General features: G+C 36.5%; 1 protein-coding gene across 2 annotated transcripts in view; it reads right to left on the reverse strand.

Annotated features, from left to right (window-relative positions):
* Nucleotides 1-281: 281 nt before the first annotated feature.
* Nucleotides 282-24497, reverse strand: part of Polr3E (RNA polymerase III subunit E) — a 125010-nt gene continuing 100794 nt past the window's right edge. The window contains exon 9 of one of the 2 annotated variants that reach the window (XM_067149305.2): nucleotides 282-1567. In XM_067149305.2, the coding sequence (XP_067005406.2) occupies nucleotides 1321-1567 (247 nt within the window). In that variant the 3' untranslated portion in view covers nucleotides 282-1320. The remainder of the gene's footprint in view (nucleotides 1568-24497) is intronic. The other variant, XM_067149306.2, reaches the window with a different exon arrangement.

Raw genomic sequence — 24497 nt, forward strand, 5'->3', positions numbered from 1 at the left:
TATCGGTGTTCTCAAGTGAATTTTAGTTTAACGTTTCGTGTTATTAGATTTTCATGCCACGAGTAGGCCTAATTTTCTTACATGGCTGGGCCAAGTTCTAGGCTAAATAATTCCCATGTTTTGGATTATTTAGATGGTTTAGACGATGACAGTGATGTTATAGCCGATATTGATTCGTATTTCAGTCCGATTCATTGGCTGAATGATCAGCGTTAAGGCCTTCGGTTCAGAGGGCCCGGGTTTGATTCGCAGCCAGGTCGGGAATTTTAATCGCCGTTGATTAATTCTTCTGACCGGGGGCCTGTGTGTTTGTGTTTGTCCCAACACTTTCTTCTTCATATTCAGACAACACACTACACTACAAACTACCACGGTAACACGCGATAGTGATTACCTCCCCACCATATAGGGTTGGCGTCAGCAAGGGCATCCGGCCATAAAACACGAGCCAAATCCACATGTGCGACACAGTTTGCACCCGCGACCCCATAGATGTGGGAAAAGCTGCAGATAAAGAAGAAGAGTGATTCGGATTTTACAGGTACTGATGATAGGAGAATGTTTTCCAAAACACAAATGCTGACTCCGGAAGGTATGTGCACAGTTCTTTACGTCAGGTGCTATAACTCATGACTAAATAAGAATACAAAATTATATCATATTATACAGAATTAAATGCTCTTATTTTCAGAATGACTGAACAACAATATCACTAAAGAACATATTACTTTTTAAGTAGTTGAAAACCGATTTTTATTTTTTGTAATATATTTTCAAATTTCAAAATTTATTTTGTAGTAAAATATGCCATGAACAATTTTGGGATATTTTTTTCCTAAAACGATATTAAATAGTGTACTACTGTGATTCTTTCAATTTTGTAACTGGAGATTTCTTTATACGGCAATTTTTTACATTTTAACATGCATAATCATGAAAAATAGCGTGAGTGTTTTGGGCTTGACTGGTGAAAATAGCCTGAGAGCAAAAGGGTTAAGAGTTCATGTTACTTGCCTAAATAACTTTGCATTCTAGCCAATTATTGCATAAAAGGCTGGGTTCTAATTATAATTTTCCTGAAGGAGCCTTCAGGAAGCACACTGAATTGTTATTAGCAGTACTTCCTCAATGTTGAAATACAATGATTGTTACAATCAATGTGTTGTAAACAACATACTACTTAATGACACTCAGTGAAAATGAATATTCTGCCACACTGAGATAACTTCAATTCAAATACCTACACCCAGTACGCATTGCTATGGAGAAGCTCAGTAGTCGCTACATGCAGGATCACAGAGACCGTACAGTAAGCAAGGGTCATGTGTCCATTGGTTCGACTTTGATAGGAGTGTTCAGAGGTTCATCCATTGGTTCAACTTTTATGCTAACGGGGTTAGTTCTTTTGGAAACACTGCAATGGTTATATTTCACACTGCTCTCACTGTCCGAGTCACTGTGCACTCTGTTGACTGTCACAGCAGACTGTTCGCAGGGAAACACTTCACTGAACTGTTTCAGTTTAGTCTCCCAGATCTTCTGCTGCCGGTGGGCCACTTCAGGAAACCTGTCACAACATAACACAAAATTGATCATACATACATACATACATACATCTATATACTGAACCCAAACGGCTCATATCATTGGCATGGAATATTGAAAATGATAGAAAGTTGATACAGGAAGTGATATGATGGCAAAAGCTGCCTTACATAAAAAAACTCATTTAAACAGAAGTAGTCCTATATTCTATATGTTATGCGATATGTGCATAGGATGTTTTGTAGTGAGGTTGTTATTTCTGAGAGTGTTAATTTTCCAGATAAAGAAAATAAGAGACTAGTTTACATCCTCCCAGACAGAGACACAGCAAAAAGTTTAAAAAAATATATTTTTAGTAAGAAATTACCAAGGAACAGCATCAATGTTGTGGGATATTAAAGCAGAAAAGGTCTACAGTGAACTAATCTCCCTCCTAACAATAATAACAGTGGGACTGAGGACATTCCTCAATGCTGGGAAATAGAAAGGAAAAAAGCAGGAATTTTGCAATAACAAATAAATGGTTCCTGAAAGAATTAACACTAAGAGTGAGAGAGAAGGTATGAAGATGGAGTGAAGTTACATGAGAGGCCGGATATGTGGTGCAATTCCGCTCATTTAAGCTTGTTGCCAGAGAGTCCACATGTCAGGGTCCACGTGTAGCAATGCAAAAAGTTCCAACGCATCATGTTAAAGAACTCATGGGAGATTTCAATGCCCAAATCAGTAAAGAAAAGAAGTATAGATACTGGGTTGGTAAATGGTCTGGTCATAAACAAACCAATAGGAATGGCATGTGACTTATTGAGATGTGCATAAGTCATGACTTATTTTTAAAATCAATTTTCTTCAAGAAAAAACCCCTCCAAAACTAAGACTTCGGACTCACCTAAAACTTTATTAGGTGAATATCAACTGGACCACATCCTAATCTTCCGCACTAATACAACAGAAATAATGAAACTCAAAGTCCTAAAAAGACTAGACTTGGACTCTGATCATTATCCTATTAAATTCTCAATCTACATGATTCCAGGAAAAAGAAAATTTACAAACTGAGCTCCTCAACAAAAGTATGACATAGAACACATTAAAGGTAATGAAAACTTTAAGATAGCAACAGAAAAACTGAATCACATTTGTCTGTCCACCAAGCCTGTTTTCTGGTCCTTGTTAGTAGTGTTGTTTTCTGCTGTTTGTAGAAATCTCTACAGTAACAAAATCTATAAGAAAATTCTAAAACAAAGTGAAGATACAAAACTGCAAACTATAGAAGTCTTTAAGAAACATAATTCATGAAATTATTACAGAACTTTTAAACAGCAGTTAACCAAATATTCACTACCGCCACTCCATTTTGCCAATGAACATGGAGAAATCGCCAACACTAACAGTGCTAATTGTGAAATCCTGGCAACATACGTTTCTAAATTCGTTAATTGTGAAAAACCGCGGGAGAAGTTTATGTTCAACTTTCCCCAAAGTAACCCAGATGTCAACCCCATCAAATGTCCAGGAAATTAAGGAAGTAATTAAATCACTGAAAAACAACAAGGTTTCAGGGCAAGACCAAATAGTGGCAGAACCATGGAAAAATACAGGAGAAAATGTTATCATGAAACTTTATGAAATTATGTCGACAATATGGCAAACCCAAAAAATCCTTACAGATTGGAAAACAGTGGTCATACACCCAATACATTAAAAAAGGAAGTAAGACTGATCAATTTTTTTGTTTTTGCTATTGGCTTTACGTCGCACCAACACAGATAGGTCTTATGGCGACGATGGGACAGGAAAGGGCTGGGACTGGGAAGGAAGCGGCCGTGGGAAACCACGGAAAACCATCTTCAGGGCTGCTGACAGTGGGGTTCAAACCCACTATCTCCCGAATACTGGACAATGACCGCACTTAAGCGACTGCAGCTATCGAGCTCGGTGATCCAAATAATTATCGGGGAATCTCTCTCCTTCAGGTTACCTATAAAATTCTTTAAATCATCATCCTGAACCATGCAAAGCATCAAATAGACCAAGAATCAGGCGAATACCAAGCTGGATTTAGAAAAAGGTCGTGTGCTTAGCAAATTCTTAATTTAAAGAATACAATAGCATGCTTCTGTACCACAGCAAACAAAAACTGACCACATTCGTTGATTTCAAGAAAGCATATGACAGTATAGATCAAGAATCACTCCTTAATGTTTTTATCAGAATTTAGACGTAGATCAAACAACAAGAAATATTATCAAGGAAACGCTTACCGAAACTACAGCTAAAGTAAAGTTTATGGGTGAATATAGTCAGGAATTTCAAATAAACACAGGAGTGTAACAAGGGGATGGGGTATCTCTATTACATTTCAATTGTGCTCTTGAAAAGGTTGTCAGAGAATGGAGCAAAGCAGGTGCACCATCTCACCATTTAGGACCTAAGAATAAAGGTATAAAAATAGTGGTCTAGCCTTTGCTGATGATATGGCACTTATAGCCAAAAACATACCAGATGCACAAAAGCAACTTGATATTCTACAAGAATAAGCAGCAAAAATCGGACTTCAAATATAATACGAAAAAACTAATGACCGACATCAAAAATGCACCACAAGAACTTATCATTGGCACTAACAAAATCTCAAGGGTGAATGACTTCAAGTACCTAGGTGAATGGATTACAGAAAATTGTAACGAAAGGAAATCCATAACTTCAATAATTCAAAAGACGGAAACTGTTTTCCAACTAACAAAAACGGTTTACAATGAACAATGTCTTTCATGGAACAATAACATATGACATTACAATACAATAGTTAAACCAGAAGCACTCTACACTGTGGAAACTCTCAACCTACAAAAAAGGGATTAAAGGAACAATTATAAATTAAAGAACGAATAATCATGAGAAAAATCTTAGGACCAAGAATCAAACGGAACTCATTACCCTAAACCTAACAGTGAAATATACAAGGACACTTCCAAAATTACAGATGCAATTCGAATGCGATAAACCCAATTTGCAGGGCATTTGGAACGAATGAGTCCTAACAGACTTTCACATCAAATTTACACATTTCTACAAAACAAGGCCACTAGGCCAAAGTGGTACAAATTATTAGAGAAAGACTTCACTGAATTAGGATCGCCAAATCTACAAGATCGAAAGGGAAAACAAAACATCAAACACGGGGATTTAAGGAACAAGAAAGGAAACCCAAACAATCAGCATGGTCAGAGGACCGGAGACATGCACAATCATTGAGGATGAACAACTATTGGGCAAGAAGCAGAAGAAAAAGAAACTAAGAAGACTATGAAAAGCTGGCAAAGCGTAAATTGCATTCATTTCTGTCAGATCAAAAATACCCACAAAATTATGTATCATAAAAGTTAATGCTGGGTATATACAGGAAAACAGATAAGTTCAGCAATCATAACAACAACAATAACAATAATAATAATAATAATAATAATAATAATAATAATAATAATATAATATAATATAATATAATATAATAATAATATAATAATAATATAATAATATAATAATAATACTGGTAAACAAGAAAACTGGGACGACTTTCATTATTGACATCGCTATCCCCAATGACACCAACATTGACAGGAAGTACAGTGAAAAAATCTCCAAGTACAAAGAACTTGCAGAAGAGATAAAGAGGATCTGGAAGATGAAACTGGTACGAATAGTTCCTGTGATTCTGTCAGTCAACGGCCTCATTCCACACACACTTCACAAGAGTCTGCGAGAACTGGGTCTTCCACCGAACATCTACAAAATTATGCAACATTCTGTCCTCCTGTCAACATGCAACATTGTGCGATCATTCCTCTCGCAAGAATGAAGATCCCGTGATCTACAGTTTTGTATATACCTGTACATCAACGTTTGTATTATAATGTGTAAATAGTTTAATTATGTAAGGCACTTGGTGCATCCCGTGCCCCATTACTACCCATATTTCCTGTGGAGAAGTGTATGAATATAATATAATATAATATAATAATAATAATAATAATAATAATAATAATAATAATAATAATAATAATAACAATAATAATATATATTTTTACATTTATTGGCCACCTTGGACCACTTGAGTCGTTCCACGTTCACTTTCTCTTTGAAAGTTGTACTGTTTACTGCCCAATACTTTTTCATTTGTCTGGAATCTCCAGAGCCCTCCTATGTTTCATTTCTGCTGAAAATTGTGAGTCGTAAGCAGGGTGTTAATTTCAGTCTCTGCATCTACTATCTCGAGTCCAGCTGCTTTGAGATCTTGATGAATTTCGTGGACCCATTGTCCTCCTGTCTTCCTTCCAAGATTTCTCATCACTAGCAGTCATATAACCCTGTTTCCTGGCAGTCATAAGATGTGAAAGAAATAGAAGATTCGTTTTTTCTTCATTATGATCGCGGCTACCATGTGAAGGAATTTCGGTTGTGTAAGTGTCAATTTCAATGTTCCTCTCTTTTTTCTTCTTCTTCTTTTTACCAGATGACAAAGAAACTAGAACTCTAAAGGGTAATGTATGGCTGAGTTTGGTAACACCAAATTTGTTACCAAAGATTCCTTAGATGCCAACATTGTACATCATGAATTGATGAAGGAAGGGGCATTTCCCATCCTTCAAAAATCTGATCATGCCTGCCAGGACTTGCGATTTGGATGTCAACACTAACTGCTCCACAGACGGAGCTTATTTCAGCAATAGGTTTCTCAATTGCAACAGGGTGGTGTCTTTGCCGTCATTTTGCCGCTATGATCTACGAGATGACATCTTCAAACAATCTAGGCATGGACATCACTTCAGTGTGCGAATCTGCAACTTGGCGTGATCGCTAGTAAAGGTTAACCAATGTTTCCAGGATAACTGACTGCTGTATGCTGATGACATTGCATCGCCTGCTTTTATACCCAACGATTTGTAACCATCAATGCTGTGATAGTACATATATCACACCCCCGAATTATATGTAGAAGTTAGAGATATTATTATTACTTTTTTTTTGCTAGGGGCTTTACGTCGCGCCGACACAGATAGGTCTTATGGCAACAATGGGATAGGAAAGGCCTAGGAGTTGGAAGGAAGCGGCCGTGGCCTTAATTAAGGTACAGCCCCAGCATTTCCCTGGTGTGAAAATGGGAAACCACGGAAAACCATTTTCAGGGCTACCGATAGTGGGATTCGAACCTACTATCTCCCGGATGCAAGCTCACAGCCGCACGCCTCTACGCGCACGGCCAACTCGCCCGGTAGAGATATTGTTGTCAGTATTCGATTTATTATTATTATTATTATTATCATCATTATTATTATCAGTATTTCATTTGTATATTTTGCCATTTATATTGGTAAGCTGGAAGATATCCACATATGTAGGTATGAGTAATTTGTTTTGCACGAGTGGGAAAACATTGCTTTAATAACTCTGGTAATTTGGTTGAGTCATGTGGATACCCCAGTGTTTGTTGTGATGTACTTGTGTCGGGATATTCAATGAGTCATGTACTGTCCGCACACTTTATCTTGGTGCATTTACATCCTAGTGCTGAATCGGTCGACCTCGGCGATCTTCGAGATTCATACTGGCAACCTTTGCAACACAAACTATGAATCGCTTAAGCATCATTGTGCGACATCTGGCGTAAACTTTACGTACTAGTACTGTTGTTGTTTACACATCAAAGTCAAAGTATAGAATTCATGCTAGGAACAAGATTTGCATCGAGAGATATGTTTTATAATGTTATATAATGTGTATGTGACATAGTTGTTGGCTTAAGATGATAACGGTTTAGAAATTTCATATCGATAGATCATATTCTCGATTCAATTCAGATTTCATTTTCATTCAGTTGGCAGCACCAGGCAGCACTATCGATACCGGGACAGCTCGCTCCTTACTCCTCACCCCGTACACAAATGCATCGAGATAAAGTGTGCGGACAGTATATATCCCAGCCTGATGAGATGAGCTTGTTGTTGTACCAGGGAAATTCGATGATTCATGTAAAACTCCCGAGCGTTTGTTTATCTCTTGGGAGAAAGGAGAAGTTCAGGGCATGTCTTGACAAGAGGTTCACTCATGATTGGCTGGCAAGCACCAATCCAGACATATCATCTGAGAGGAGAGGGATGTTGATGTCTATAAAGGTTGATCATACGGCGGCAACCGGGGTGATTGTAAAGGAACGAGAAGGAAGATAACTACAACCAGTGACACTGTATAAGAGAACTACAACTGACGCACTGTACAGGAAGGAAGTGGTGCTGATACACGATACTGGAGTGACACGGCTGCAATGGACTGGACTTCAAACGTTCGTGGAGCGTAGTCTTGTTATGTTCGTGGAAAGTGACTGAATGTGGAGAGTGCTTGCGCATTAAGTATTGTAGCACTTGTGGCGGCCTAGCATTATATGTTGGTGAAAGCTATCTCAGACTTTCCATAATTTATGTTGAGGATCGACAGACGTGTGTATATATCTTTACAACAAGTGTTAAAATATGTGAACACAGTAGTACAAGGTACAGTATCTGTGTGATGTGATAACAGCCAATTATGAGAATCGGTAAGTCGAATTGATATAGAGACAGTGAAGGGTATTTATCTTCATACATGTACATTGTTCATCGGACTATCTACAAATGGTAGCTTAGGTCTCGCTTTCGCTTTCCCACGATTTTCATTATTTTTGTTGTTGTTGTAAAAATGGAGACTTCCAGCAATATTTTATGTGTGTATTATATGTATAATGTTGTATGTTGATGAGGTGCTCATGCACGGAATTTGTTCAGAATATAGTTAGCTATTTTAGAATCAGTGTTATTGATGAACCTAGGTGCAGTTCCTACCTAATTAGTCGTTTTCAGGAGGTTAGGTACGGCCTGCAGCAGATGTACCAGTACGCAGCATTATGTACACGCCCTGGGATATAAAGTTTATCATGCTCTTATCTAAATTCGAGGGATCCAATCTGGTGAATTCTGGCGCCCATACTACGGACATTTCGGTTAATTATGCTTATTAATTTTATTAAGTTTTTGAGTAATTTTATTTATATATTTTTATTCATGATTTTATTTATTATTATCGTCAAAAAGTTACAATTGGCTTCCCAACGTGTGGCTGAATGATTGGTACATCTGTTAGGCTTATAAGCATAGGTGCACTTGTCAGGTGTGGTTGGAATTCAGAAAGCTATGTCAGTGAAGTGTTTCATGTGTATTTTGGAGTATGAAGAAATGTTTTAGCGAGTCGAGTATTATACAATTGAGAAATAGAGAGGTCGTTAAAGTTGCTAGTACTAAGAATCAGGAAAGGAGAAGTCAAAAGAATTCCACCACATTGAGTCTGTCGAATTTAAGTGAGAGTAGCGAAATGGCTAATAGTAGTGAAGATCAGTTGGCAACGATAGGTGAGGAATCTAGTAACCCGTCCCAGACTCAACATGTAGGAGATCAAGGGGCGACTTTAACTCTTAGTATGCTTCAATCGTTACTTAATCAGTTCAGTAAGGAGTTCAAGGATAAATTAAATGTTGTTAACAGTAAGATTGATAGTCAGCATGTTCAACTGTCTAGTAAAATCGATAATATGTATGTTGGTGTGTCCAGTAAGATTTATGAGAGAGGTAAAGTGTTAAGGGAGGCATTTGATAAAGTAGAGAGTGAAATCATTTATCAGAGAGATTTTCAGAATAGGGGGCGTGATGAAAGTAAGAATGATGTGTCGGAGGTCTTACTTTGTGCTAGTGGTGATGGTAATAGCGGTGTTGCGATCGATAATCTTGTGGAAGTTTCTGAAATTGAAAGTGAAGTTTTTTGTGAAGTTGATGAAGGTTGTTTTGTGAGTGAAGAGTGTTTACGGAGTATACATCATAAGGATGTTTTTGTTGATTTAAGTGTACGTGAGGAGAGTAAAGTTAGGTCCATTATGTGTGAAAATGGTGACTCTGAGATTAATGAAACTTCTAGTAAGAGAGTAGAGAGTAGCAGTGTTGTTGGCATGAAGGTAGTGCGAGTAGGAGCCGGTATGGAATGTGGTGAAGATGGATTGATTGTTATGGCATTAAGTAGTAATGATTCTGATCTCGAAGTGAATTATGGTGATGATTTCAGTAGTAGGGTGAGCGTGAGTGATGGTACGTGTGCTAAGTGTGGTGTGAATGAGGTAACTGAAGTACATATGTGTGATAAGTGTGTGTTAACTATGACCGTTGTTCGTGAAGGGTTGTTTGAAGCGAATTGTACGTCAAGTTTTGTGCTTAAGGGCATTCATCGGAAGGGTGGTAAATTGTATGGTGATTCAGGATTTGAAGATTTTGTGAGAAATTTTTGTGTCAGAGACTATGTGCGTGTGTTGGGAATGTTTAAGGAAAGTGAGAATGGATATGTGCGTGAAATGAAAGAAAGTCTATCCAAGCGAGTGCGTAATGTTTTATTTAATTCTGAGAGATGTGTGAACGATTTGAATGACGTGTTGTATGATTTCGATGTGGAATGTGTGAAAAAGTATGTGATCTGTTTACTTGCATTAATTATGGTCTTGTGGAAGAGTAAACGTAGTAAGATTCGCAAATATTTCAGAAATAGGGATTTCTTTGTTACGAATGTTCTGAATGAAAGCTTGTATGAATCTTGTGTGACTCGATGGGATGAATGTTTGTGTGTGAGATAGATTGTATTAGAGATGTGTTCGGATTTTATTACGGTACGCATTCCTCGCTTATCGATGCTGATGTTAAGTTTTTGTATAGTTCTTTTCATTTATATTAGGGTACGTATACTGTGGACAGCAGAATAGGCAAGTGTGCTTACCAGTTTCAAACCTCTGACGACAAGGTTCTTGTGACATTTATATCTATAGCCTTCGCAGATATAAGAGATAGGATCTGCACCTTGGATGTATATATTATCAATTTTGAGTTAAGTGTACTGTAGTAAGAAGGGATTGTATTCAATGGTATATGAAACAATCAGAGTTGTGTGTATATAGCCATATTATTATTATTGTTTGGACAAATTGTATTTTGTGTGTGCGAATACAATGCAGTAGACGCAATGTATATATCATTATTACAGTAAATTAAGTGTTCAGTTATGTATGAAGTTCTGTTTTATGGTGAATCATAATATGTGATATCATCGATTCACCAAGGGGGCGTTATGTGATAGTACATATATCACACCCCCGAATTATATGTAGAAGTTAGAGATATTATTGTCAGTATTCGATTTATTATTATTATTATTATTATTATTATTATTATTATTATTATTATTATTATTATTATCATCATTATTATTATCAGTATTTCATTTGTATATTTTGCCATTTATATTGGTAAGCTGGAAGATATCCACATATGTAGGTATGAGTAATTTGTTTTCCACGAGTGGGAAAATATTGCTTTAATAACTCTGGTAATTTGGTTGAGTCATGTGGATACCCCAGTGTTTGTTGTGATGTACTTGTGTCGGGATATTCAATGAGTCATGTATATATCCCAGCCTGATGAGATGAGCTTGTTGTTGTACCAGGGAAATTCGATGATTCCTGTAAAACTCCCGAGTGTTTGTTTATCTCTTGGGAGAAAGGAGAAGTTCAGGGCATGTCTTGACAAGAGGTTCACTCATGACTGGCTGGCAAGCACCAATCCAGACGTATCATCTGAGAGGAGGGGGATGTTGATGTCTATAAAGGTTGATCATACGGCGGCAACCAGGGTGATTGTAAAGGAACGAGAAGGAAGATAACTACAACCAGTGACACTGTATAAGAGAACTACAACTGACGCACTGTACAGGAAGGAAGTGGTGCTGATACACGATACTGGAGTGACACGGCTGCAATGGACTGGACTTCAAACGTTCGTGGAGCGTAGTCTTGTTATGTTCGTGGAAAGTAGCTGATTGTGGAGAGTGCTTGCGCATTAAGTATTGTAGCACTTGTGGCGGCCTAGCATTATATGTTGGTGAAAGCTATCTCAGACTTTCCATAATTTATGTTGAGGATCGACAGACGTGTGTATATATCTTTACAACAAGTGTTAAAATATGTGAACACAGTAGTACAAGGTACAGTATCTGTGTGATGTGATAACTGCCGATTATGAGAATCGGTAAGTCGAATTGATATAGAGACAGTGAAGGGTATTTATCTTCATACATGTACATTGTTCATCGGACTATCTACAAATGGTAGCTTAGTTCTCGCTTTCGTTTTCCCACGATTTCATTATTGTTGTTGTTGTAAATATGGAGTCTTCCAGCAATATTTTATGTGTGTATTATATGTATAATATTGTATGTTGATGAGGTGCTCATGCACGGAATTTGTTCAGAATATAGTTAGCTATTTTAGAATCAGTGTTATTGATGAACCTAGGTGCAGTTCCTACCTAATTAGTCGTTTTCAGGAGGTTAGGTAAGGCTTGCAGCAGATGTACCAGTAAGCAGCATTATGTACACGCCCTGGGATATAAAGTTTATCATGCTCTTATCTAAATTCGAGGGATCCAATCTGGTGAACTCTGGCGCCCATACTACGGACATTTCGGTTAATTATGCTTATTAATTTTATTAAGTTTTTGAGTAATTTTATTTATATATTTTTATTCATGATTTTATTTATCAGTAGTCATCAAAAAGTTGCAGTGCTCAGAAAACCAAAATACATGTGTAATTTACTCCAGCGATAATACTCCCAGAGTTCAATATCACAATCTCTAGCATAACATTGTAACCGGCTGATCACTTTTCATAACTTTGTAAGCATCGTGTCTAAGCGATGAAATTATGCAAACAGCATGGAGCAACAGATTCCGAGCTGCCAATATTACAATGAGTTTTTAACACATTGACGACCAGCCCTGGAGATATCCGCATTTTTACGGATGGGCATCGTTTTTTAGCTTGTTGTGGTATCTGTTCGCTATGTTTTTAACCACTTTCAATCATGTCATGGAGTAGAGGGATTGTAGATTTTAGTGTCGATGTATTTTTTTAATTGTACGATCTCTGTAGCCATGAAAACATATATATACGAGTGTTCTTACAAGCTGAGAATCATTGTACGAAATGGCACGCCTATGGCAACGTGCCCTACGTGATGACAAAATATTTCAACATTTATATGTAGATTCATTATCTGATATGCCACATAGGTGATGAGCACCGAGAATTCTTGTAGTTTCTCAGCTGACAGTAGGGGACAACCGAGAGTAGATGATGGGCTACGAGAATTCTCGCTTTTATGCACCTTGTATTTCCTTGATTAATTATGAAATTGTGGGCGAGATGAGGAGTTCTAAAACGATGTAGTCATGGAATATGAATTAACGCTGCATCTTTCTTTCTTTAAACCTTCATGTATTTAACAAAATAATGTTGGATATGTAGAGCTATCTAAGGTTATGTTACAAGGAGATTCCCACCTTCCGATACTTGTCAGTTTCTTATAGCTAGTTTATTATTTACATAACATAACCCAGCTTAATCGCTGAATATAATATTAAATAGAACATGTTTCGTTCCAATTATGCAACATCTTCAACTAAAAGATTTAACAAAAATTGACAAGACAAATAAAACACTTGTGATGATTATGATAATGATAAGATAAAAGAATTACCTGCTAAACACCTTAAAGGCTTAAAAAAAAAAAAAAAAAAATGACTACGACCTTATAATCACAAAGGCAGATAAAGGTAATGTGTCAGTTATTATGCACAAGAAAGAGTACATAGAAAAAGGTGGAAGATGGGAATCTCCTTATAACATAACCTTAGTTATGTTGAGCCAATACAGAACAAAATACGAGATTTATACGCTGTAATTTAGCCAACCAGGCAAAAAAGTGATCAAACACCTTTTTGAACGTAAAGTTTAAAGTGTCAAAAATTGGCAAAGACATCAACTTTTTATATCAAAAACTCACTCCTAAATTTCTAAAATCAGTACAGAGTAAACCCTGTACAACTAAATGGCATACAGCTACTCAAGAAAAAACTAACAACTTATGGATCAAAAATGAAATTAAGTTCCTATACAGAAAAAAGCCTTTTCTAAACTCTTTTCTACCCTTATGGCCCCTATTGAATGGGATTCCTCTTTGAGATATGGTAATACCAAATTTAAAACATCTTAGATAAGAAACAAGAAACCTTGAACAAAAAACTTCACAATCTTACTCCAAATCAAAAAAGTATAAATCAGTCAAAAGAATCCCCCATTAATACCAAACCCAACCTAACCTTTTACCTTCATCCTCCAACCAAGAATCTAACTGATGATGTTTTTGAGGACAATGAGTTTACAGATCATTAGTAAAGGACCCAAACATAATTGGTCTAGTCCATATAACCAAAAGCAATATATAACAACCATTGCTGAAGTAGAACGAGTTAACTCCCAGTAGATCAATAACCTGAAATTAAATTCGAAATTAAAAAGAAGCTTCAAGTATTATTTAAAGATCAGAAAGATAATATGACCCATTTACCTTCTAAAGACCTTAAAGGCTCAAAACAAAAAATAAATGACATTATAATCACATAGGCAGATAAAGGTAATGTGTCAGTTATTATGCCCGGTTCCATGGCTAAACGGTTAACGTACTGGCCTTTGGTCACAGCAGTCCCGGGCTCGATTCCCGGCAGGGTAGAGAATTTTAACCATCATTGGTTAATTTCGTTGGGGCTGGGTGTATGTGTTGCCTTCATCATCACTTCATCCTCAAGATGTGCAGGTCACCCATGGGTGTCAAATCAAAAGACCTGCATCTGGCGAGCTGAACATGTCTTCAGACACTCCCAGAACTAAAAGCCATACGCCATTTCATAATGCACAAGAAAGAGTACGTAGAAAAAACCGAAGCTTTTTTTTTTCCAGATAATACTTTCACAAAAATCAAAAAAGACCCTACTAACTCTGTCCAAAGAAAACTGAAACAAATACCCAAAAACATTAGTTTTATCCTTAATGACAACGAAATATCAGGCTTAGTTAATATGAACCCAAGACTGCCTACAGCAAGAGCTTAACCTAAGATACTCAAACCCGACACACCTATAAGACCAATTATTAACTTCAAAAACAGCCCTACCTAGAAAACCTCTAAATTTATCAATAATTTCCTTTTAAAAAAAAAACACTATACTTTCCAAAGTAGAATACAATTAGAAATGCAATAGAATTTTGAAAAATTATTGAGAACACTAAACTAAAGATATCTTTCACCTTGAACTCATTCGACGTTAGTAATATGTATTCTACCATTCCTACAAAGGAAACCCTAGACATAATTAACCCTCAACTGGTATCATACGTCTCTCAGACTCCAGATATTTACTTTTAAATGAAACAATTTGTTCTTAATTGTTTGTTATTTATTCAACTGAATTCCTTTAAATATATGTTTGCAAACATGTCAGTGCAAAAAGTAGAAGAAAAAAAATTACAAACCCAGAAAAAAATTAAAAAATATTAGAACGATGCCCCAAAAATGTGGACGCTTCCGCTTTTCTTAAAAATCTAGAAAATAATATTATTACGATTATTTCGCTGATATATCAGTATTATACAAAGACCATACAAACAAAACATAAAATTACTGGAAAACTCGAAACAAATTTAAATTTTAAGGTTAAAAATCACTGTTTGTTAGAAAGCACAATTTTCCTTATCACAGGATATAGTTTTTTGGCGCACTCCAAGCAGATCGGTTTTCCGCACTTCTGGCACTGGTACTTCGTTCTTCTTTTCAGTTGAGGATCACAAAAGTAGCACGTTTTACGAACCTCGAAGAATTCAGGTTCCTCTTGTTCGTCATCAATCCGATGAATCCTCCTCATGCAGAATGTCAGTTCACGTGGAATTTTCTTCACCTCAGTAAGCTTCCAATGCATCTGAGGGTAGACCAGTGACTTGGCAAGTGTCTTCATAAAATGAAGCCTAGCCATTATCTTAATAAACACTCAATACTGAATAACGTCATTCGCGAACAATAGTCACGGAACTGGTATCATACGTCTGTCAGACGGCGCGATAAGTTTAATACGCACTTACTCAAGGTGAAACAAAGCGAGCGTTACATCACCTTCCCTGCAGGGAAACAACATTCCAACTGAGAGGTACACAAGGGAAGAAAGCAGTAGGCTGAGGATAGGAGAGGTGATGGCCTTGGGAAAATTTTCAACCGTCTCACAGACGTATGATACCAGTTGAGGGTTAAGAACAACTTAAGGACACACAAGAAACTTAGTAATCATGAAATAGAAGAATTTTGTTTTTGTTTTGCTAGTTGTTTTACGTCGCACCGACACAGATAGGTCTTATGGCGATGATGGGACAGGGAAGGGCAGGGAGTGGGAAGGAAGCGGCCGTGGCCTTAATTAAGGTACAGCCCCAGCATTTAATATTAGCATTTGCCTGGTGTGGAAATGGGAAACCACGGAAAACCATCTTCAGGGCTGCCGACAGTAGGGTTCGAACCTACTATCTCCCGAATACTAGATACTGGCCGCACTTAAGCGACTGCGGCTATCGAGCTCGGTATAGAATTTATGCTACTCCTAGAATTTACCCTTAACAATAATTATTTCTCCTTCAATAACACAGTATACCAACAGAGAGGTCTCCCAATGGGATCCCCAGCATCAGGTATCCTTGCTGAAATATACATGGATCATTTAGAAAAACATAAAATTTTAAATGAAGGAAAAGGTATTATCATCTGGCTAAGGTTTTTTGATGACTTTTTTGCAATTATTGATGAACAGATCAATAGCAGCGCTAATTTATTAGATCAAATTAATAGTTTAGGCCCTTTCATAAAATTCATATTAGAAACTGAGAACAATAAAAAACTAAATTTCCTGGATCTAACCGTTGAAAGAAAAGAAGAAAATTTATCCTTTTCAATCTTTAGAAAACCGACCCAAACCATAAATACCATACGAAAAGAGTCACACCATCCTGAAGCACATAAAAGGAGTTCCTTTTTAAGCATGTTAAATAGAGCCTTTAACATCCCTTTGTCCAAAAAGGATTTCCAAAAAGAAATTAATCTCATTTACAAAATAGTGATAAGCAACAAATACACAAAACACTACATAGTGTCCCCTTCAAAAGTGGTAATAATTTAGTAAAAGGAAAATTATTTATTTCATCAGCGTGTTGGAACATTATTTAATCGCCAAGAGGGTGAGATTCTGTACTTCCGTGCTAGTGCGAGCCAGCCACTTGCGGACCGGTTTTTCCCGACCTACCAAGAGAACGAGGAAGCAGGGTGAAATTCCTGTTATGTGGCCTTCAAACACATGTGTGCGTACCACGTGACCCGGCGAGCAGCCTGATCTCAATCGATCAATAAATGGAAAGTCAAGTGACGTGAAACTGGAGCAGCCAATAAAAATGACAATCTTCACAGGAATGCAACAAATCCACCAATTAGATGTAATTAAGGGACACACCTACGTCTTAGGATAGGAAATTAATGGTAATTCCAGAGGAAAATTTTATAGAGGCTTTTGTACTTCGGGACGCTAAATTTGAGCATTACTCTGACTGCAGCTACGGAAGAGACTGGACGTCGTTTGCTTCACTGGAAGACTTTACATTAGAGAAGGCATCGAGGACTGTATAAACAGCAATTCAGACACTCGGAAAATTTAGCTACGATTTTATTTAGGGTTATCCTAAGATAAGTGTCTACATCCAAATTATAAAGCATCGTGTGTGTGTATCCTGGGCTATTGCTAAGACTTTTGTTAGTTTCAGCTTTCTACGAGAACTTGGAAGAAGGAAGGTCCATGGTTCGAGTTCACTGCAAGATGGTTATCCAGTTCCGCGAAGAATACTACAAGTTCCTGTGTATCTTCAGCTCCTCCATGAGTCACTAAACATGTAAGGCGTCGGACATGGGCGAGACTTCGTTCGATGGAAGGTGATGTGACCACGTGCTAGGTCATCAGCCAGAATCCAGTTCACACCAGCCACATGAGTATTCTTTAAGAATTCAATTTCTTTCTATCTTTGTAAAATGTTTGTAAACGTAGCCTTACCTTATTCATTTAGATTTCTGTTAGTTTTGCAGTAGTTAGACTTTTCATTCTTCTTTCTTTGGTGAGAGGTAGTTAGTGCTCTGGAATGAGTGTGTATTTGTTCTATTAGTTAGAAATGAGTGTATGTCATCGAGAGAGACCTCAACTGTCCTAAGAATTTAGAAGGCAGGAGAAATAAAAAATTAAATGAACCCCGCGTTAATTTTGATTGGTTTTGAAATAATTTGAAAATTAATTGAGACAAATTAGGACAGTGTTCTAGTGTTTTTCTTAGTGTAGAATTTCATTCTACGATCGTACGACATGTTTGTGGGTTCGAGTTTGTTTAGAGTCATCCGAATAACTTCATACGACAGCTTTGCGAGTGAGATTATGCACGGTCAGGAATATAATAATAATAATAATAATGAGTAAAAATAATTAAACCTAATTACGGGCTAAAATGATTTAATAAGGTCATGGGTTTAATGTTAGTTATTCTTGGAAAGTATTATCGTGTGCTCACTTTATGTAAAGTAAGCCTGGGACATGGCAATTCTCCGGACGGAGTAATGACGAATTATGTATGTTTTCTGCGCTATAAATTTGAGTATGACTTGCAGATGGACATTATATTTTGAGTAATAATTTATGCATCCATTAGAGTCAATTTTGGGAAGAGATGTGTCACTGGACATGATTTCTTCGAACTTCAGTGCAGAGTAATCGAGAGCCACGACATTATAGGTGAATAAAAATAAATGCCGCAACTCATGTACCGTAAGCGCGTATTCTAATATTTTGACCTGTGTTGTAGTTATTCTACTTGCTTAATTGGGATGATTTCTGTTTAAAATATTCCTTGAACATCGTTGTATAGTTAATTTCTACGTATAAGTGATAACCTTAATTCCATCACATTCTAAATTGATACCTGGGATGTGCGTGATAGTGTCATCTAGAGAATGATTTCCCTAATTTGCAGTAAATCCTGAATTTAATAATAATGGGTTAGTGTTCGTGTAAATAGTATTATAATAATGCCGTGTACCCATGTGTGAATGTGTGATGTGTGATTTGATCCTATTCTGTGTTTTTGAATATTTCTTGTATGATTTTGTGACGATATTCTCCACTATGTGCGTCAAATTTTTGTCCGATTTGTATTATTTCGCGTGTCCGTGATTGGATCAATTTTGAATCTTTAGAAGATTTTATTGTAATTTAAGGTAGATTAGGGCCTAATTCACTAAGTTAAAGTGAATAAGAGAAGGCAACGTCCGTGGACTGATGTCACGAGATTTAATTATTAGTTATTGTACAATCACTTTCTGCATAAAATTGAGTAAAATTTAGGTTGATATAAGTTCAAGTAAAAATTTATTACAAGACGTTTATTCAATTAATAATTATAAAAATGAAGTAATTGTTAAGGGGAAAGTCTAAGGAAGACTTGCTAACCATAAATGGATGAATTAAATAATTTTCAATAATTTAAATAAGGAAGAGAAAATAATCATTTTCTTGTAAAAATAAGCGAAATCCAGATGGACTATTTTGATTTAAACAATTTGATTATCATTATAGGAGAATGATATCAGATATTATTTTGTTTTTCAATCAATTTTTCAGTAAATTAATGATTCCTATATTTATTATTACAGAAACGAACAGTCGTTGAACTTTAATTTGAGCGAGATCCCTCATAAATGATAGCACGAAGAGAAGATATTTTCAAGAATCAAACCCAGATTTTGTGAATTTAATTGTTTTATTTAAAAGAGTGTCAGTTTTAATAAATGTGTAAACCTAATTTAGTCTCCTTTCATTTGTCGCTAGTCCTTCATCTATCCCTGCCTTTAAAAATTTTCTGCACAGCCGATAGCGAACGGTCCACCACTGAGACCCTCGCTCTCCGGCGAGCTGAGCCCGGCATGATGGGGGCAATAGATAGATTAATAAATAAAATAAAGAGTAAACCTCAAACACAGCTGAAAAAGGAGCATAAAAAAAAAAAAACTTTGCTACCCTCAAACATTTACCGATTACCAATATTTTAAGAGACTTAATTTCAATATAGCCTTTCGCACCATCAACAATAATCAACGTTTAATTTTCAATTACCAAAGCATTGCAAATAATAATAGATATTCAAATTCGGGGAAATATAAACATAAGTGTACAAATTGTGCCAATTCTTACATTGGGCAAACAGGACGGAACTTCTTAGTAAGATAACAGGAACATGTTAATGCTGAGAAATATAGGAAATACCTTTTGCCATGAGTCTACAGGACTGAATGGAAACAAAATTTTACTACAATAGAAAAAGATTTAACCATTTTACGAACGTTAAATAAATGTTAATTAATATTTTGGAAAATATTTATATTGAGATAGATCAGAAGCAACCCTAGCCAGAATATTAATGCAATAACAGATATCAATATAGTTAGAAGAGGCTGCCAAATTGGATTTATCTAGGAAAGCCATCAAAAAGGGTCCGAAAAAACATCCAATACGCTTCCACTCCGTTACCTCCACACTACACAGCATTCCCCCTACTTCCCTTACTTCTCCTTCCACTCCCCTCCCCTACCACAAGCTCCTCACACACATACAAACTCAGTCAGCTGACAACACTGTGTAAGGGAGGACGCAAAACATAACACGACCGACTATGTGGTAAATAATTTCACGTATCCTTATACACCTCACTAATATATATTCTCACAAGGTTTTCTCCTTTAAAATACCACCCTTCTTACTTAAATTTCTTTCTTGTTTCAGACTTAATTTAACAGTCAGTCAAACTTTAAATTCAACTTCAACTACGGTTGCTTTGAAGAGTTCCCAAGAAAAAAAAAAAAAAAGAAAATCTTTTATATTCTTAATTTTACCTTCAAGATTCAACAAGCACATACTTCTCCAGCCTTAAAAGAAGACCCCTTACGTCTATTTCATTTGTTAACTTGGACGTTGACTTGTTGGGAATTTTTAACCCAACATGAACAAACATTTTATCCTATCATCATCATTATCATAATCATCACAAATGTTTTATTTGTCTTGTCAATTTTTGTTAAATCTTTTAGCTGAAGATGTTCCATAACTGGAAAGAAACATGTTCTATTTAATATTATATTCAGAGAATAAGCTGGATTATGTTATGTAAATATTAAACTAGTATAAGAAACTGACAGTATTGGAAGGTGGGAATCTCCTTGTAACATAACCTTGATTGTGTTGAGCCAATGCGGGACAAAATATGAGATTTATAAGATGTAGAGCTATTCCCTGAAGCTCCACTGCGGATGCCAACATGGCGCGGCGTATTCAGTTGCCGATGGCTACCGATAATTGTGGTTAATTATGTACAGACTGGTTATAATACGTACCAAGTGACAGTGAATTAGATATTTCTAATGATTAACGGCTAACACTAAACGGGGAGAAGCCGTAAAGAAAAATCCTTGCATACTTGTAAACAATGAGTACATGAATGGCACAAACACGGCATTCATATACTGTGCTTAGAAAGACTATTATATTGAGTCACAAACAGTACTGCTTTGAAAAGTATCCCAACGAGCAGACTGCAAAGCAATGTAGTGAGTTACATGTTCCAAGTTTGAGGTCGATATCTTGAATACTTTTCGAGTTGCAATAGTTCAAGTGCAGCAGTGTAATTTCTTTCTTGGAAGCTTGAAGTATCTGGTCTACATGGGGTAGCAGCCTCCGTTCAGAGCCCGTTGTCAATGTGTTAAGAATAAAGATCTAATAGTAAATAAACTTATGGTATTCCAATCCTTATCTCGGTAATATTTTATAGAAGCAAAACACGGACTATGGATAGCTGAGACATAAAAAAATTGGAGCAATTTCAACAGCAGAAACTTGGATCTATCATGAATATCAAGTGGGAAGACTTTGTCACCATTATTGCTGTTTTAGAAGGCACATCTTAACTGTGTACGAGCCTCCATTAATGGTTATTGGCTCAGCTGGGTTGTGCATGGCTCACCGTACAAGTGATATCAGGTTTCCTCATCAAATTCTTTAGTGTGAGCTTGACACTAGCAAAAGATCCAAAGGCGCTATAAATACCAAGTCGAACAAATCACGACTGTGACTAATGTACGCCCTCAAACCAGATAGGCACTTGTAAAAGATTGCTTTGTTTTGGCACCAATATAGCATGGCAGCTATCAGTCAGTTTGAACAACGATGCTGCAAAAACAAAAAGATCAAGTAACAAGCACAAAGACTACAAAAAACACAACCTAAACTTCCCAAACCCATTAAAGCAATTAGTGCAGCCACATGTTTTATGCAATGACTGGTCTAAAATACTTAGAAATTCATAAACTCCGAGCGTGGAAAAGACTGTTAGAAAATACGTCAATTCGGAAACAAGCAATAACCACTGATGACAACGAATAAAGGCCTGTGTAGTTCTACAAAGAAATCTATTTTTTTTTCCTAGAAATAGCATACAATTATTAGAAACTGAGAATGGAATCACTAATCAGGAAGAAAATAAATGTCCTTTTAATAAAATAACAGAATCATTTGGGAAAAAAAGCTGTTTATTGCTGCAGTCTTAAAATGCTATTCTAGAGACACTGCAAAACTACATGACACCATAGTAGGAATAGTGAAGTCAGCCTTTTTTAATGCTAGATATCATACAACCAGGCGAGTTGACTGTGCGGTTAGGGGCGCGCGGCTGAGAGCTTGCAATAATAATATAAGAGAATTTATTGGACTCCAACCTATTCAATACATTACACGATGTTAACATTTTTAGTTAAACATCGTTAAAATGGAGACATGTTTCGCCCTCCATGTGGGGCATCATCAGTCATATCAAAGCACCTCAAAATTAAACCAGACGTCTGGTTGGAAATTATGAACATAATATGTAAGAAAGAATACATTAAAAAACACGTACAAAGTCCTATCCTAGACGAAATAACAATAGACTAGTTACACACAGTAAAATACGCTAGTGGTTTCTTAATATTAAAATGAGGCCATCATATGCACAGTATAAAAATGAAAGTAATCAAAGTCTATATGATATTGAGTAGTTCTACGTAGTATATACAAATGTTGGCAAAATAAAACACAATTTATAATTACTGTACACTTATTTATAATTGTTAAAATTTATGAGGTAAAACATTCCAATTTGTCTATTTGTAATTTGGCTCCAACCAAAATAATTCGCCCTAGGATTCAAGAGGTAGTCAACTCCGTTGGTCACTCTCTATATGAATGGAGTGCACAGTGCAAGTGAACAGCTTTTGTTGATTATAAAATGAGGTTGTGCTAAGACAGAGTTAAAACAACACCGGCTTCAAATGAAGATAGTTAAAAACATCATTAGGTTCTTCCTAGTTGACTAAAGGTTTGCGTATATTTTGTTGTTGAAATGTGGGAAAGTCAGTTGTTGGTTGAATGGGCAATGGTCGAAAATGTTGTGCAGTGCAATCGGTGTTTGAGCTGTCCTACATGTGAGGGAAATCTTGAAAGCTGTTGAGCTGTTACCTAATTGCTAGGAGGTTTGTGGAGCACTGGCTGTCGCTAATGTCCTGCTCCTCGTGTTGTACGTGTGACGTCTTAGAGGAGGGGAGTGGATTTGAGAAGGCGGGGCTGTGGGTATGTGATTGGCGCTTGGGGAGGAGTTGTGTGTATTGGAGGGAGAATAGGGGCGTGATGAGTTGAGCGGCTTAGTGGGGGTGCTTGGAGAGCTTGTTTTGAGGACGTTAACAAGTCTTTTGTCTTTCAGATTTAAACTATTGAGCGAAAATATTAATTGTTCGTAAAGAGGGCTTCGGTTGTCTATTGGATCATTTAAATTTTTATTCTTATTATATTTTTGGTCCAAAAAAATGTATAAATTTTCGAACTCGGTCATGAGCCTGCCTTTATCTCGTCTTTTTAAAATTTGGAGATCCTGTTCGATTGTGGTAAAACTATGTCCGGTGTCTTTCATATGGATGCTCATGGCTGAGTGTTTATTGTGCTTTTGGGCATTGAAATGTTCTGCATATCTAATTGCAAAGCTTCGACCAGTTTGACCGATGTATGAACTGTTACATTCAGCACATTTCAGTCTATAAATGCCAGAGCCCAAAAATTTATTGTTGTCCGAGTTTATCTTATTGTGGTTGAAAAATAGCTTTTGATTAGAATTATGGGTCTTATAGGCTACCCTAATATCTTGTTTTTTTAAAGGGGTAGCGATTTGATGTATAATGGGGTTAATGTAGGTGAAAGATGCATATTTAGGCTTATTAATTTCTATTGGGGAGAGGTTCATGGCCAATTTCAATTTCACTTTATTGATTATTTTCTGTATGATTGAGGGATTGTATCCATTGAAAACAGCTATTTCTTTTATGGTACTTATTTCTTTTTTTAAATTGACGGTTGACATGGGAATTTTTAACGCTCTGTACACTAAACTGTAAAACGAGGCTTGTTTGTGCGATTGTGGGTGAAGAGAATTTTGTTTTATGGTTGTGGGAGTGAATGAAGGTTTTCTGTGAATCTGGAAATCGAAATTGTTTAAGGTCCTGGTGATTGTAATGTCTAAAAAATTGATGAAATTATTGTCCTCATCTCCTTTAGTAAACTTGATGCAATTATCAAGGCTGTTTAAGTAAGTTAGTATGTCTTCACTATTGTTGCAGCTTTTGTCTATTATTGCTAGTGTGTCATCGACATAGCGTAGCCAAAGACACAAACCATTAATGCTGTTTGTTATTTTACTATTTTCGAGGTTGTCCATATAAATTTCGGCGAGTATTCCCGAAATGGGATCACCCATGGCTAGACCTTGTTTGTATATCTTATTATTGAACGTAAAATAATTGTT

This window comes from Anabrus simplex, chromosome 6, assembly GCF_040414725.1.
Source record: "Anabrus simplex isolate iqAnaSimp1 chromosome 6, ASM4041472v1, whole genome shotgun sequence".
Taxonomy (NCBI): Eukaryota; Metazoa; Arthropoda; class Insecta; order Orthoptera; family Tettigoniidae; genus Anabrus; species Anabrus simplex.